Genomic DNA, 17,941 nt, shown 5'->3' with positions numbered 1-17,941 from the left:
TAATGAAATGGCAATACATCCATGTACAGCATCCCCACAGCCCTGTTAAAGAATAAGTGCATCAGAAAATGACTGAATGAAGCATTTACACATTAGTATTAGTATGCTTTGGTACATGCAGCTCAGTTCAGGACTGTGACTGATGTCAACAAACAAATAAAAAATCTGACCTGAGGAACAGTTCTGAATTGAGCACTTAGGCTAGCACCATGTGGCCTACGATCATAATTCATGTACAACAGCTTCCTTAATTACTATTATGCAGTACTTTGGGAGTGACTGAAAACTGTTGGTCTGTGTGGTGATGAAAAATAAATCATTAATCAGTGCTTTGTAATGATAAAAAAAAGAGCCAGAATATAATATTATTTTAAGTTAAAAATTTAACCCATAAAGACCCAAAGATCCACTGGTGACCAAAAGCATCTACTGATGTAACTGTTTAATACCTGTTCATCCACTAACCCTATCAATGTATGTACATAATTGGTGTAAAATGTAGTTTGTCATCTTTTCACGGTCATCAGATATGACCCATTTGGATGTTCAGAGGCTCCGGAATTACCGTGGAAACACTGTCATCACTATAACATTGATTCACCAGTAAAACCCATGGAGTTTGATTAATGAAAGTGAATGGAGACGCTTAGTTAATCTTCAGTTAATGATAGATTTTACTTAAAAGTCACCTTTTTTTTGAGTTTTCTCTGTTTTTGATATAACAACCTTCAACTTTAATCTGAGCTTTTATGAACTTCTACATGATCCGCAACTTAAATGCAGGAAAATACCTGAATTTGACTGAAAAAAATGCAAAATACAGAGGATAATATTAGAGTAAATGGTGATGAACTTAAGAATGGTTAAATAGAGAGAAAAAATCATTTGGGAACTAACACAAAAGTAGCCATGGGTCTTTATGGGTTAATATGAGATATGTACAGATATATTGGCCAAATATCAAAATCAGTAAATAATCATTTGGTAACCAGGAAATAAGACATGATTTCATCAGTGACAGTGGTTTAAAAGACTGTAAAACAGTAGACTTATTTATTTATATCCATGATTTATTTGTTTCTGTATCACAGAAGAGGGATTAAATGACAGCCGTCTATCAGCTATCTGCCAAAATATCATTTTGAAAATCAGTATCCGTCTAGAATTTATCAGTGCATCTGTTCTTAATATGTGCACCTTATGTGTCACCAAAACATGCAATGAACACAGACGGAAAGAGCTGTTTACACCATACTGTACTGTACTATCTTACATACAGTACATTTAGCTTTGAGAGGAGAGAATATAACCATGTAGGATTTGCATTGAGGATATGTTGACAAGATGGAAGGCTCTACAAGTACGCTGTGCCGTAACCAGCAGTAAAGATATCGACTGCAGTGGCAGCGAAGAAGCACTTCCAGGCAGCTCTGACAGAAGTACATGGAGAAAAATATGTCGAGTTATTATACAAATATGTCCACGGAGCGTATTTATGAATGTGACCCACTGTCTGTTTGCCCCTGCCTCATCCCTTCCTCACTGTTTTGGAAAAAGAAATATACTGAATGTATTTCCCATCCTGTTATTGCTCTTGTGTTTCCTTATGGCAAAAAGAGACAAATGAACGATGTCATCAAGCCTTAAACCTGTGAATTTTCTAGCACGTACTAAAAGTCGTGAGCCTTTCAGAAGCACTTTTTTCTCTTTTTAGTGAAGACTTGTCACATAGTACGCCAAATATACCTTTCAGTTGACAGAATAGTCATAATATGTTTATTGTTGGGGTTTTTTTCACCTTTTTTTCAGCATTTTCTGTGTGATTTAGTCAACTGTGTGCCTGAATATATTTTTTTGAAAATCAAGCATAAAGATAAAAAGTTCATATGTCGATTTACAGCTAGAAAATTTTGTTATTGTCATATACGTCAATGTATAATTTGGAATTTTAAATGACAGTAACATATCGTTAGCCTCATTGCATAATTGCCAAAGTCATATTTTTGGCCAAATTGTCATGTCTGCGTAACTTTACTTTCCTAATACTGCTAATTCTGTTTCATCATTGGCTATAATCTGAAAAAAAATATGACTTGATGCTAATGATATGATATATAATATACTTTACAGCAATTAACGTGGTTAACAACTAACAAAAAAACAACACTAAATTACACTATAGACAATGTATCATTGTTTGCATATACAACGTCATTCTTTTCATAAGTAATATAATAATAATATAATTGCAACAAGAATTCAAGGTGATTACATGTTTTTGCCAACAGAATAGCCATAAAATCACTGCCTCTGACTCGTTCACGAATGATCAGATTTTTAGTATGTGCCGAAGCTTCTCAACATCAAGATCAAGATTCCTTTTATTGTCATTATATACACCAGGAGTGTCAAACTCAGTTTCTTTCAGGGGGCACATTCAGCCCAGTTTGATCTCAAGTGGGCCGCACCAGTAAAATAATAGCATAATAGCCTAGAAATAATGATAGCTCAACCTGAAAAAACTCAACTTATCATTTATACGTGTATTACAGATCAGATCTACAAAGGTACAAAACATTTAGTAACAGGCAGAATATTGTTAAAATTGCATATAATTTTCTTTAGACATTTCAGGTTGTTACTTGTTCAGGTTAGTCACAATTTATTGGTAAAGAGTTTGTTCATGTAAACATTGTCATAATTAAATGTTATTTCTTTGCGCTAAAACAACAAAAAATTTGGAGTTGTCATTATTTATAGGCATAATGCAATTTTTTACATTTTTTTTCCAAATTAAACCAAGAAGAAAATTTAGACTGATTATTCAGAGGTTATTATGTTTATTATTTTACTTGAGAACACATTGGTCTGTATGTGGTACTTTTAAAATTTTTTAAAAATTTTGCCCTTTGCAAATTCATTCCGCGGGCCGGCTTGGAACCTTTGTTGGGCCGGTTTTGGCCCACGGGCCGCATATTTGACACCCTTGGTATACACAGAGCATTCACAACGGAATTCTGATGCACTTTATAGAGACGGTGCTTCTTGAGTAAAAAAGGACATATACAATATGAAATGCAAAATATTTAAGTTGTATTAAATCATAAAACACACATACACACATATCACCCCTCTCCCATTCAGTCAAGTCCCACATTCACATATTCATGCCTATTTAGGTACACAGGACAATGACAGGGAAGTACAGTAGTTGCTGCACATTGTTGATTATTGATTATTGTTGTTATTCTCCTGGTCATGTGTGGGATTACATTTTCACCGATTGCTACATTTTTCGGACAGTTGTACGCCTTTGCAGCAGAAGTGTAAAGACAGTATGAGTGCCCTCCGTAAGCGCTGGGATATCAAGGCTGAAGCAGAAGCTTTGTCCACTTCAGTCTATGGTCGCGTACACAGATTGCATCTATCCATAGGCTTCTCTGTCCTCCTGATCCCTCCTCGACTCTTCTTATCTGTTGGAGCCGAGTCTCATCTGTTCCAGCTTCCTCCTGATCTTTCACCTTTTCTCAGCTCAAACGATCCCATGTTTTTATTTACCCTGTTTGCTGAACTCCCCCACCCCCACCCTTCCTGCCCCTCTTACCCTCTCCCCCCTTCCTCAGATCTCCCTCTTCCCTGCCGTTGTTTCCCGTATACCTGTCCTTTCTCTTTTTCCTCTTTTTCTTGCTTGTTATTTCCCTCATTCTTTTTACCTCTCACCTCTCTTCCCTTGTTCTCTCTTCTCTATGCGTTTTCCCCTGATCCTTCTCCCTCCACTGTTTCTGGAACGACACAGACACACAGCGACACACGCACAAATTACGCCAACACGTGTAGCTGGGCACGCAAACACACACACACACACACCTCCATGTACTCGCACATAGCCAGAGTGAACAAGAGAAAGGGAGATCATGCTCTGTTTGCTGGGGTGAACACATTGCCTGAGGCTTCAGCAGAGGGGAATGAAAGCTTTCACCTGTGAGATATTGAGTGTGCGTTTATGTACTACGCTGCGCCTGTGTATTGTTTGTGAGGCGGAGTGTCTATGTGTGGTTTTTTGTGCGTCACTCCTTGTAATATGGCTACAGTAATGTTCGGTTGTGAAGCGGTTCTCAAAACACTGACACTTTCCCTTTGAGATTGCTTTGCCCGTTTTGTCCCAGAGAAGCGTTGTTCCTCAAATAAAGCCTTTATTGCAGAATTTAAAAAAAAAAAAAACAGGACAATGTCCCTATTGATGGCAATGTATTTATGGTAACCTTTGATGTATTTTTATTGGATGAATTGGTTTCCAGGTCACGAAGCAGGTTTTTCAAGGGGGTGCAATGTGACTTTATGGGTCAGAAATAACACATTACTAAAAGATACATCTTATACTCTTTCTACTTTCAAACTTTGTCTTCATAACCATTCTATGATGTGTATCTTAGAGGTCCACTATGTAAGGTTTGTGTGCTTTAAGTGCTTACATGAAGTCGGTGGAGTCAGTGTAGTTTGTTAACACTAGCTAAGCTAGTGGTGTGTAGTGTTACTGCTGTAGAGGAGTAGAAGAGTTGTCTACACCCTGCTGGATTTAGTTACGGCTTAGGGCCTCACGATCTGCAGGGGCCTTGAAAAAATTCCCATTTTTTTTTACTCTGTTGTCTTAAAATTCAAATTTAGATTAAAATTTAGATTTAAATTAATCATCTATAATTGCATTGACTAGATAGCTGAATTATAGATGATGTGTAGTATTTAGTATCAGCGTTCCTTGTGTCAATAGCCTGTAGATAATTCATGGAATGATAGTGTATATAATTGTGTTTAACCTCACAGGTGAACTGAGGCACTTCAATGATTATGTCAAGCAGAATTATCCTGGAAAAGAACAAATTCAACAAAAAGATCTGTATCAAATCATCTTTCAAGAGAAGATTCAGTAATATTAGCAATATTATGACTATTTCGACATCTGATGGAAACAAATCGTTCAGGAGAAAGATCATTTTACGGCTAAAGAAAATAAAAAAGTGAACTGAGAACAACTATGTCTCAGGAAATATTGTCTGCTCTTAGCATCGTGTGCATAGAAAGTGATAAGTTGTGTAGCATATCTTTTAATGACAGTCAACGATTTTGCTTTTGCGAAATCAAGAAAGAAAATGTTTAAAGTTGTAACTTAGAGGATATTCTAATATAATTTTTGTGATTTTACAACACAATCATTATTATTGAATATTCTTAATAAAAATTAGAAGGCAATATATTGTAAATTTTTCATATAATTATGTATATTTTAAAGCTTTCTGAGACCAGCTGGTATATTTTAAAAGAGGTGGGGGCGGGGGCCTCAGGGCTTTACATAGCTTAGGCCCCCAGCAAGTCTATATCCAGCCCTGCGTCTACATCTGCCTTTCCCAAATTTACGATCAGGACACAATATTTGGATCAGTAAAATGACTACATTTACATGCACAAGATATTCTGTTGTTTTGCCCTTGAAAAACACCACATTTATTATAACTGTTTACATGACTAATAAAAATAAATGTCCCTCTCATATTTAAGTTTAAATGTAACTATCTATACCCCATTTAAACACTTTTTCATAGTTTTCTTCAGACATCAGACATTTCTCTGTGTGAGCTCAACCTCCCACCTTAGTTTCATCAAACACCTTCGGGAAAAGGTCAGCTTTTCTGTATTTGGTCATGTGTAGAAAACCTGTTGATATCCTCTGTCATAGAGTTTAACAGTAAGCATTCACAGTCATTTTCTTTCAAACCAGAAGTGTGGATTATTCTAGTGACTTTCTGTGTGGAAGTGGGTGGTAAAAAAGGCTGGTGAATCACAACTTGTGGTAAAACATACAAAGCAGAGTCATTTTCCAAATGTGCTGTACAGATGTCCGGATGCCAATTCAGAATGTCCAAACAGAATATGATATTTACATGACACCTGTCAAATAAACAATAGAATAGAATAATAGTGGAATAATGTGGAGTTGCATAAACATGCTCACCTGAAAATATATATATATACTGGCTTCATTAAAGTGTTTGAATTAAAAAGAAGAAAAGAAATTTTAAAAGGAGATGCTCAGCAGTGAATGATTGAAAATGGCGAACTGGGACGACATCTTCAAATGAAACATTTTAGAATCAGGGCTAGAACAAAGAAGAAAGCAAGAGACAATGTTTTAACGTCGGAAATTAAAGTCAGCCATGTTTACATATGGTAGCTTTTTTTTTTTTTTTTTTTATCTGTTAGTCAGCGATTAGTGTTTTGCTGGTTATCTAACATGACCAGGATTGTCTTCCACCAGCAATTAGAGTCAGGGTATATTTCTTTTATGATTCCAATCCATTCCTCTTTTACTGTGGCTCAGCATTTAAATTACTTTTATCAAATTTGATGGTTTAGTCACAGAGTTTCTCATACCCAAAAAATGTTATGCTTTACTTTCACAAATGTAGGAATGATGGTCCAAAATTGTGTTAAAATGTACAAAACAGTGAAATTTCTCTTGCCTGGCCAGCCAGCATTCTGGGTGCTCAGCACCCCTAAACCTCTGATCCTAGAATCGCCCCTGGTCTCTGGTAACACCCAAAATGGTTTATGGTGCTATTTTGTTAGAATGAGTAAAATATGTACTAATTTTTTTATGTAAAGATACTCTATATGGACAAAAGTATTGGGACATGTTGAATTTAAGTGTTTGTTTTGTAACTGGGGTCTGGGATACAAAACAATAATGTCAAATGTCATAACATAGTTTTATATTGGGATACATATCATTCCATTGGTTAGTTTGATTTAAATTGTTATCTTTGCTTCCAAAATACGTCAGAGATGTTTTTTACTTAATTTCTCTCAGCACTAATTTTTGTTTATCCATGACTGTGATTTTAAATGTTCTACCCCTAAATTTCTAAAATATTATTTGTGCTCTGACTGTAAATAATAATTTTCTACCACAACTAATCATCTACTTTCTTCACATCTAAGGAAGAAAACCCTTCCATTAAACTTTAAGAAAATATTGATGTTTATAAACTATATGGACAAAATTATTGGAACACATCTTAGCTACAGCTGTAAGACATCCTGTTCATGCTGATTTGAGATATAAACATCAATATTCCCTTAAAGTTTAATGGGAGATTTTTCTTCCCAAGTGAGATGTGAGAAAAGTTAGTTGTGGTAGAAAAATATTATTTACAGTCAGAGCACGAAAAATACTTTAGAAATTTAGAGGTAGAACACTTAAAATCATAGCCATGGATTAAAAAAAAAAAAAAAAAAATCAATGTTGAGAGAAATGAAGTAAAAACCATCTCTGAGTCATTTTGGAAGCAAAGATAACAATTTAAACAAAACTAACCAATGCAATGATTTTTATCAGAATATAGACCTATATGATGACATTTATTATTATTGTTTTGTGTCCTAGAAAAGTAACACCTGAATTAAATGTGTCCCAATACTTTTGTCCATATGGTGTGTAAGGAAATAGAGTGTTTTTCCTGTTAAATGAACAACCAAGACAGTCGATAACTAAGATGTAAGAGCAAGTTAAGGTCAAAAAACATTCAGTACAATATAGACTCGTGCATAAACTTCACATTAGCACAAGCAAATCTTACAAATTAACCCTTTAACTCAACACTTTTCTGTTTCTGTCCTTCAAAAACCCAAGACAACAAGACTATTAAAGCTGAAAACAGCAAAACAAGTAAATATTTAGAATCAGCTAAAGCAGTGGCGGCTGCTCATCTTTCAGAGAGGGGAAGCTCATTGTCGGCTTACATAAAAAAAAAGTCAAGTTATTTAAACATAAATTCGGCCCTCCGTTCTTTTTTAACAAAATGGTCAGTGACCTTATCGTACCAAATCAACAAGAAAACACTGAAATTATGTTAAATTGAAACAAGGAAGTACAATGAGTGTTTTTTATTTACTGTGCAAGAAATGAACAAGTAATTTCGTAGCGGTGTCTCTCTCGATTTCACAGCAGAATGTGCGACGGTATTAAACTGAACTGTGTCAAGTGAAGGAATAGATCTCAAAATAGCTGTCAATCAAATGTGATTCAGCCTTTCGACTGATCCTCCAATCAGCACGTGGAAGCCCAGCGTCCAGCCTGGCCGAGGTCCGCCCACTGCTCCATTCACTCCCAGGGCGTCCGGGGGCGGGACAACATCGTGGCATTTATCCAATTACCGTCCAGTTTTGAGGCAATGAAAAAAACTGTTCCACTCAGTCCCATTGAAGTGCATGGATGCTGAGCTTCTACGGGTAAATGCACTGAACATAGATCGTATGAGAAAACAGCGCAACGGGAATGTATGAGAAGTGAACAACATTGAGTCTGTTGATTTGTGATAAAGCTGATTCTGAACGAACTCGTCTGTGAGATGAACGTGTTCTAATTCTAAACTTCCCTGCCCTCATCATCACCACACACTTATCCTCATCTGCCTCCATGTGTCATCCCCTACTCCCCCCTTCTCCCCCTCTCCCCCAGTCTCTATCTCTATCGCTCTCTCTTTTTGTCTTGCTTTACCCTCTCTCTTTAACCCCAACTGGTCAAGGCAGACGGCCATCCTCTAGGAGTCTGGGTCTGCTCGAGGTTTCTGCCTGTTAAAGGGAAGTTTTTCCTCGCCACTGTCACCAGTCACAAGTGTTTGCTCCTGGAGGATTCTGTTGGGTTTCTGTAAATTGGCTTAGAGTCTGGTTTTTGACCAACTCTATATATAAAGTGTCATGAGAGAACTTTTTTGTGATCTGGCGCTATATAAATAAATTTGATTGTTTGAGTGATTTAATTGGTTTTCCACTGTAAGTCGCTTTGGAAAAAAGCGTCTGCCAAATGCATAAACATAAACATAAACACAAACATAATTCATTGTAGTCAGTGAATTGTCAACACAACTGTACATATTTGACCATTTAATTTTTGTAATTTTAGGGGAAGTCAAGCTTCCCTTGCAGTCTATGAGCAATCACCTCTGAGCTAAAGAGATATTCAGTCCTATGTTTAAAACTTTTGCTTCACGTTATAAGGTGTATTTCTCCATCTGAATCCCAGGTGTCCCAAATTACCCATTATTTTCTTCCTCAGTCACTTTATCGATTTTTTTGCGTTGAGCTGGAGGTTTAAGTTGGCCCCGTTCACCTGCTGAGTGATTCTGTCGGCGTTAAAGGGAATCTCCCGACTTTGTGCCTGATTCGAATGCCAAAACCATCCCTGCTACTTTTTATGCTGACTCTGCTCGGCGGTTCCTTTTGAGTGCCCATCAAATAACAAGCATGTACATTTACAGTGAAGCAACTTAGAGAGAGATCAGTGACAACAGTGAATGACAGTGACAGCTCGTCTTCTACAACATTTATGTCAGACGCAATTGCAGTCAACCTGTCCTTTCTGTGCAGAGTATTAAATATGAGAGTTAACCATGCTCATGTCCTGTTGGTTTAATTACACAGAAGGGAAAAGACTGATTCTCCATTCACAATTTAAGCAGCTTTAACCCATTAAGACTGTGCTACTTTTGTGTTAGTTCCCCCATTTTTTTTTCTCTCTATTTAGCCTTTCTTGAGTAATTCATCACTATTTGTCATCATATTATCCTCTCTGTTTTGCATTATTTTCAGTAAAAATCAGTTATTTTCCTATATTTATTTTACTGATCATGTACTTTAATCATCATGCCGAGATTACATTTGAGGGTTTTGATACCAAAAAGAGAGAAAACTTGAGAAAAAGTAGTTGCTCTTCCATTGGACATCTACGCAAAACTCTACCGATATTTACTAAATATCGGAAAAACAGAAGTGCATAATGTTGGTTTTTCCATTAAATCACAAATACGATGATTTGTTTATTTATTATTGCAAGATGACACAAGAAGTCCGTCCATAAACATGGCGACAAACGTAAATATGGTGTTGATTTACAGATATATTCATTATTATTATATATTACCCCTCTATCTCGTACTAAATTTTTAAAAATTATTGGTTTTCCTGGTGTGTCCACACATACAGTGACATGTTTCTTCTTCTTCTTCGCTTGTTGTAACGTACGTCAACATCCGGCTTTTTAATTCACTTGACTCTAGTTGCGAAAAAAGGTCTTTCCATTGCAGTTTTACATGATATACCATTTGTGCTACACCTGAAAAACCATCTCTTGCCAGCGCAAAAACTTTTAATAAAAAAATGAGACTTTTGGCGAAATTGTCATTTTTCCAATAGGTGAATTTTTATGCGCAAGTTATATTTGTGCAAATTGAGGGTCAATGGAAAAGCGACTAGTGACTTTTCCAGTGAAATATATCATTAACTGAACATAAATTAAGTGTTTACACCCACTGTCATTGATTAAGCTCCATGGGTTTTACTGGTGAATCAATGTTGTAGAAGATGACGATGTTTCCATGGTAACTACGGAGCCTCTGAATGTCCAAATGGGTCATATCTGATGACCATGAAAAGATGACAAACTGTATTTTACACCAATAATTTACATGTATTGATAAGATTAGTGGATCAACATTTATTAAACATTTTAAAATAGTAGATGATTTTGGTCACTGGCATATATTTGGGTCTTTATGGGTTAAACAATGTTTTTATTGCAATAATTAGGGTCAAATAACATCATGTGTAAATATTAGAGTTTGATAATAAGATATGAATAGATTAGTTGCCCTGATCTATATTTTTATGTGGGCAATGAATCAGTGCTGTGTGTAATGTGAGAGGTGTTGTTCCTAATGACAAAACCACAAAGATTTCACCCAAGCCCATGCAGCAAAGTTTATATGAGGCTAATTTCCTGCCAGAAGCAAACAAACAGTGCATGTTTTCCAAATGCCCTGTGACTCACCAATATATTTCAATAATGCAAATGTTATGCGCAATTAAAAGGCTAATGCATTTTGTTTTGCAAATGCACAAATACGCATGTCAAATGACTTTTGAGAACCAGTCCAACATGATTTTACTGATGATTTTACAATAAATATCCATGATAATGTTCCACATTTTCCACAACAGCCAATTAAAATGCACTGTTGTTGTGCCAAGTTTTGCTAAAATCAGCTTGAAGATTATAAAACAGTATAAAAATCAAATCATGCTAAGTATTTTAGTATTTAGTATGTATTTATTTGCACATCACAAACAACAGTATTTTTTTTAATTGTCATGCAAGTAACACCATTGTGCAGGAGAGTATAGATGCCAGAAAAGGCTTTTATAAATACCTCCCCAGAAATAAACAATACCCAAAAAAGAAATAAAGAATAAAAATATGATATATGTAACTGAAATGATTAAAAGTAAAAAATTAAAAAATACAAATCAAATGATATAAAGCCTTACATGCTTTGTTGCAGAATTCTTTTTTGCAGATTTACAACTGTGAAAAAAACAGTCTTAGAGTAAAGGTTTAATAAAGAGATTAACCCTATTAAACGTCAGTTATTGAATGTACAGCGCAGGACTCTTTACAGTACTCAGCAGCCAGACTGTAGCTGAATAGTCAAATTTTGTGGTAGATATTAATGAAATATTGAAAAAACAGTAGTGTATTTTTCCTTTGCTTTAATTTATTTTTTTCCTTTTTTTTATGTCACTGTAACTCTCCTCACTTTTTCCTTCCATCTGTCAATCGTGGAATGCACCTATTTTCTTGGATTTGACTTTAGTTCTTAATAAAACGATGGCCTGTGTTGTAAAAACTTCTCAATAAAAACTAAATCACAAAAAATGGTTTGTCTTCGTAAACCACCCTGCATATGTTAGCTATTATAAAGCATGTTTTGTTCATTTGTTTTGGCAGAAAATTAGCCCCATATGCGGGGGACTCATAGTGCATTGTTTTGGTTTTCTAACTCAGTCCCAGCCAGCAGCTGTTTTTGGCCAAAAAACTCAAATTAACACGCTGCTCTGCCAAATACCTGACACCAGAGCAACTAAAAAGCCAGAAATTTCCCTCAGGAGCAGATGAAGGCCAGAATACAGCTAAAGGATGACTCAGTGTTAGACTTACATTCATTTGGGATAAATGTCTGTCTGTAAATATGCAACTGTTTGACTCTGTAATAGGATCAGGTGATAATGTTACCGTGTTGTTTCGTCACCCTATTGCGCTGCCCCCTAAAGGCCAATGAAATGAATGCAGGATCAGGTGACAGTCACAATTTCATGCTCAGTGAGGTGGAAATAATTTTCGACACTGCAATACACGGGTTGTAGTCGTATAGTTTCCTTCACTTACTGAAAAAGCTAAATGCCTTCTTAACTCATAAAGACCCAGTGCTTCTTTTGTGTCTCTTCCCGGAGGATTTTCTCTCTCTATTTAACATTTGTTAAGTGATTTATCACCATGTACTCTAATTTTATCCTGTTTATTTTGTATTTTTAACCCATAAAGACCCGAACATCCACTACCGACCAAAACCATCAACTGATCTAAATTGTCTAATACCTGTTAATCCAATAACTCTATCAATCCATGTAAATGTAAATTGGTGTAAAATACAGTTCATCATGTTTTCATGGTCATCAGATATGACACATCTGGACATTCAGAGGCTCTATAGTTACCATGGAAACATTGTCATCTTCTACAACATTGATTCACCTGTAAAACCCATGGAGTTGGATCAATGACAGTGGATGGAGACACTTTATTTATGTTCAGTTAATGATATCTGTGCTGAAAAAGTCAGTTGTTCTTCAGTTTTCTCTCTTGTATATAATAACCTTAAACTTTAATCTGAGCTTTTATAAACTTCTATATGATCAGTAAATTAAATATCAGAAAATACTTGGTTTTCACTGAAAATTCACAAAATACACTAGAAAAGCACTCGGAGAGCACAGACCTCCACCAAGGTAGACCCCCCCCCCCCCCCCCCCAAATCACCACCAAAATGTAATCATTTGTTCCTTGTGCCAGTATCAACATTTCCTGAAAATTTCATCCAAATCTGTCCATAACTTTTTTAGTTATCTTGCTAACAGACAAACAAACAGACAAACCCCGATGAAAACATAACCTCCACCGTTCCTTGGCGGAGGTAAAAGTACCATTTATTTCAATAAATGATAATAATTCACTTAAGAAATGTTAAATAGAGAGAAAAAAATCATTTGGGATCTATCACAAAAGTCACACTGGGTCTTTATGGGCTAAGTGAACATCATGGTTTGTAGATGTATGTAGATGTTCATAAAACTTCAGATTTTTAAGAGAAAACTGAAGAAAAAGTATCTTTTTCTGCAAAATATTAGTAATAATTGAACATAAAACAAGTGTCTCAAGCCACTGTCATTGATCCAACTCCATGGGTTTTACAGGTGAATCAATGTTGTAGTAGATGATCGTGTTTCCATGGTAACTACGAAGCCTCTGTATGTCCAAATGGGTCATATCTGATGACCATGAAAAGATGACAAACTGTATTTTACACCAATTATTTACATGTATTGATAGGATTAATGGATCAACACATATTAAACATTTTAGATCATTAAATTATTTTGGTCACTGGTGGATGTTTGGGTCTTTATGGGTTGATGTGCAAATTAATCCATCAAATTAATGCATTAGAGGTTTTAGACTGTTTATGGGTTTTTTTGGCAAATACACATTTCATATTGCAGTATTCTTACATAATAATCTCAATATGCAGGCTTATATTTAAGTTTGATTCATCTTAAAATGATTATATTAGACATAATTGCACAGTAACTTTTTACCTCTGAAACGGGTTGGCTGTGTTTGTACATGTGTGATTGTGTATTTCAGAATGACACACACAGACCATATGTTTGTGTGTCTGTGTGTTGAATTTTTGGTGCTTTTATGTTTTTTTTTCAGAGCCCCTATGGCTTTGTCACCTGCTGCCTTTCAACATATTCCAACTCTGAAGTGGTAAATTACTGTCAAGACATATTTAATGTAGCCAAGCCAAAAAAAGCTGTGGATAGTTGTTAGTTGTAGTGGGAAGCTGCACACAGCGTATCATTACAACTAAGAGGCCAAGCAGCTAATTCTAGGGCTCCTTCATGAAGACGGGCTCCTCCTGATTACGCCTCCACTTCTCACTGATCTCTCTCAAACACATACACACACACTGACGACGATGACTCGCTGCAGGCCTTTCATCTGTCGCACTACTCAATACAATGCACTTTTGAGAAAGAGAGAGAGAGAGAGAAGGGGACTGTGTGCACTTGTGTGTAGAATCTGTTAAGCCACATACAGTCATTTCACAGTAAGTGTTCAACTGAATATGGTTATTACTGGTCATAGTGTCAAACTGTGTTAACCCTTTGACTCCTGACGTGTCTGTGGTGAGTGTTCTGAATGTATGATTTATTTTAGATATTCCTAAAAATTCAACAGTTTGTCTTATGTATGCATGTGTGTATATTATGATTAGACACCTCTGTGTAAATGTATGTGGTGTATGTATATATTATATACGTCGATACTCAAAGCTGATGTGTGTGGGATGAAAGCCACAATATCGATATGAAAACCCACTCTGGTTACGGGTGGGCAGGAGGTTGGGTAATTTACCAGTGCTCTAATGTTAGTATTTGATGTGTGATGATGTGATATGTTTGGAAAAAGTTAATAAAAAATGCAAATCATAAAAAAAAAAAAAAAAAAATTCAACCGTTTGCTCAATAGGAAAATTTTCAAGATGTGCTGATAGAATAAAGCTTGTGCTCTCCATAGACATCTGAACATGCTCAGTGCACCCCCCTGTGTAATGGGGAAACGGACTCGCAATAAAAATAGACAGTTAGTGCTTTTTTTTTTTTTTTTTGTTACACCATTTTCCTTGTCATTTTTTGTTTTTACCATTTTTTGCAATGTTGTCACAATTTTCCTTTTTTCTTCTGTGTTTTTACTGGGTTTTCAAAGTTCAAGGTTACTTTATTTGTACCTGTGGGTAGATTTGTTTTGCAGACGAGGTGATTGCTTTTGGCATTACAGCAAGACATACATTGAACTTGTTTGGCAGGTACTTGATCGAGCTTCCAGAGAGGACAAAAAGACAGGACAAAAAGTGCTCAGTGTTCCACCATTCATCAGTATAGCAGCATGGATAAGTAAAAGAATAAAATAAATAAATAAGATCAAATAAATTAAAAACAAGATGCAATAAAACACAATAAAAACCCAGAGAAGATAAAAACAGTCTGGAATAAAAACCAGGATAAGAACATAAAATTAAAAAAATTGAAGTCACAATAATAATAAATGGAGCAAAGAAACAGAATAAATAACTAAAATAACTTAATAAAGTGCAATGTCACTATTTCTTATTGAGCTCAGTGACGGCGACAGGAACAAAACTGTTTTTATAATGGTAACTGTGACCGTGCTTTTTGGAGTTCAACCAGGTGCCATGTTCAACATCCTTAATCTCTTACTGATGTACATTCTGAGTGCATTATTGAGTAAAAACCTGTAAAACTTCAACTCCTCTCTTTGTCTTTTTCTGTTATTCCACCCTGTTTTGACCCTCAAACACACAGTAAAACAAAACCACTGAAGAAAAGGAACACAAGCACATACTCACAGCAGCTTTTATGAACCTGAAACAGACGACATTTCACAGCAGCACATTTACCTGGAATAATGTCTGAGGGGTTAAAGGGTTAACAGTGCATGTGTTTGCCTTTCAGTGTCCGTGGGCTATGAGTACGAGTCGTGCCCTGGTGTGATCCAGTGGGAGAGGCGGACGGCGTTGATGCAGGGTTTTGAACTGGTGCCCTCTAACCTGGGCGGATGGTCTCTGGACAAACACCACTCCCTTAACATTCGCAGTGGTACGTACCAACACACAGACACTTCATTACCCCATCACACACCACTTATCCCCTTCCACCTTGGTTACAGAATCATAGCGATCCATACACCATTTGCAGCCAGGCAATGTGAAAATGAAGAAACAATAGGATTTGGCTTAGGAAAATGGAAAATAGTTGTAGAACTTTATAGGCCATTGTAGAGCATTTCTACAGTAATTACTTACTTGGCACAGGCTGTCAGGACTGCATGTTCTCTCATTCTTTCTTTCTTTAAGTACATACTGTGTTGGGATTGTTTTGTCAAACTGGACAATAAATTTGGATCCACTTGTGTGTGTCATAAACCCCAAAGCCACTCATCTGAATGCGTTGTGCTGCTGTTACTGTCCTATTAGTGTTAGGCAGGAAACCATGGAAATGTACAATTTTAACCTGTGCTCAGTATATCAGGATAAACAGAATGTAATAGTCAGCTCAAACACAGTAAACCTGTAGAAACACTCTTATTTTCAGATGTATATGTAACTAAACTGTATATGTTCAGAGATCATGGACATTTTGGCTCTTATTTTATGCACTGCAAACACTGAAAACCTTTTAGCATTTATTCCTGATGCTGTGGGTCATTGAATTCATTCATCTAAGGGCGGGGCTTTTGTCAAAGTAATATTATCACTTTCTATGCAAAATTAACCTGCTCACATTCATCACATCACTGAGGGTTACAGGTAGGTGTAGATTTGAATCATCTTTTGTATACAATTCAAAACTACATGTTACAAGATGTTCCCTTTCAGATGAAGAGTTCTGTATGTGGTGTTTAGTGATATCTAGCAGTGAAGTTACAGACTGTAACCAACTGAAAAAATTCTTCACCATCTCTTACGGCAACTGCAAAATGTGCAAAAGGCATATTATAGAGTCAGTACTTGTTCTGTCATGTTCTGGGCTTTTTACTTAATATGTGACAGTAATGTACCTTGATGTTGGATGTCACCCACTATTAAATGATAAAAAGGAGAAGAGGAACTATGTTTGGAACTATTGTAGAAAAATGGTGGTGGAACATGTTGGACTTTATGAACATCAGTCTACTCGCTCTTTAGATGTAATCTGCTCCTTCAAAGATAAAAGATAAAAAAAAAAAAAGTTAAAAACCAACATATCAGTTCTAATTTTTGTATTAGTCCAATGAGATATTCCTAGAGCCCCTAAATCTTAAATGCTGGACTGTTGTGTTTGAGAAATACATTTTTGCTTCAGAGTTTTCCTGCTTGTAACACTAAATATTAGCCCCAGTCCCATGAAAAGTCAGGCCTTAAAATGTTATTGTCCCACCCCCCAAAAGGGAGGCAAGGGGTATTGTTTTTGGTTTGGTTTGTTAGTTTGTTAACACTATAGCAGCAAAACTATTGCTTGAATTCATACCAAATTGGGTTTATAGATTGCCAGTGACCTAGAATAGATGTGGTTACATTTTGATAAAAGTAGGTCAAAGTTTAAATTTTTTATGAATTTTTTAAATCTTTTTTTTTTCCATTTACTCATATTGGGGGAAATTTCACATGTCTGTAGCAGCAAAAATATTGGTTGAATTCATACCAAATTGGGCTTATAGACTGCCAGTGACCCAGAATAGATGTGGTTACATTTTGGGAAAAGTAGGTCAAACCTCAAATTTTTAATGAATTTTTTAATATATTTTTCTTCTCCCCATTTACTTATAATGGGTGACATTTCAAATGTTTATAAAAAAAAAAAACATCTATTTTGTTTCAATTTACTTCAAACTTCGCACATATAGAGAAGCAAATGATATGCTGACATCACCACACATATAGACATGATGACATCAGCTGGATTGATGCCAAAAAAGGCTACAATACGTGTGAGGAGCAGGGTTTGTTGGGCCTGGCACCACTTGTTTCTATTACTTTTTGTTAGTTTCAAGAGAAAAACATATACATTTCACAATGATAAACATGTCATAAACAAAGGAGGCAGTTGACTGATGGGTAAAATGATCTTAACATGCAGGTCAATAGAATAGAATAGATATTTATTGTCACTGTTACAGGAACAATGAAAATCCATTTAGCAGCTCTGTTCT

General features: G+C 35.9%; 1 protein-coding gene across 1 annotated transcript in view; it reads left to right on the top strand.

Moving 5' to 3' along the window:
* The window catches only part of tenm1 (teneurin transmembrane protein 1), a 269,383-nt gene that overhangs the window by 188,059 nt on the left and 63,383 nt on the right, over positions 1–17,941 (top strand). The window contains exon 19 of the mRNA XM_030145470.1: positions 15,706–15,849. Within this exon, the coding sequence (XP_030001330.1) occupies positions 15,706–15,849 (144 nt within the window). The remainder of the gene's footprint in view (positions 1–15,705; positions 15,850–17,941) is intronic.

This window comes from Sphaeramia orbicularis, chromosome 10 (genome assembly GCF_902148855.1).
Source record: "Sphaeramia orbicularis chromosome 10, fSphaOr1.1, whole genome shotgun sequence".
Classification (NCBI taxonomy): domain Eukaryota; kingdom Metazoa; phylum Chordata; class Actinopteri; order Kurtiformes; family Apogonidae; genus Sphaeramia; species Sphaeramia orbicularis.
Note: the sequence above shows the minus strand (reverse complement) of the source record. Positions and strands in the feature narration are given on the sequence as shown.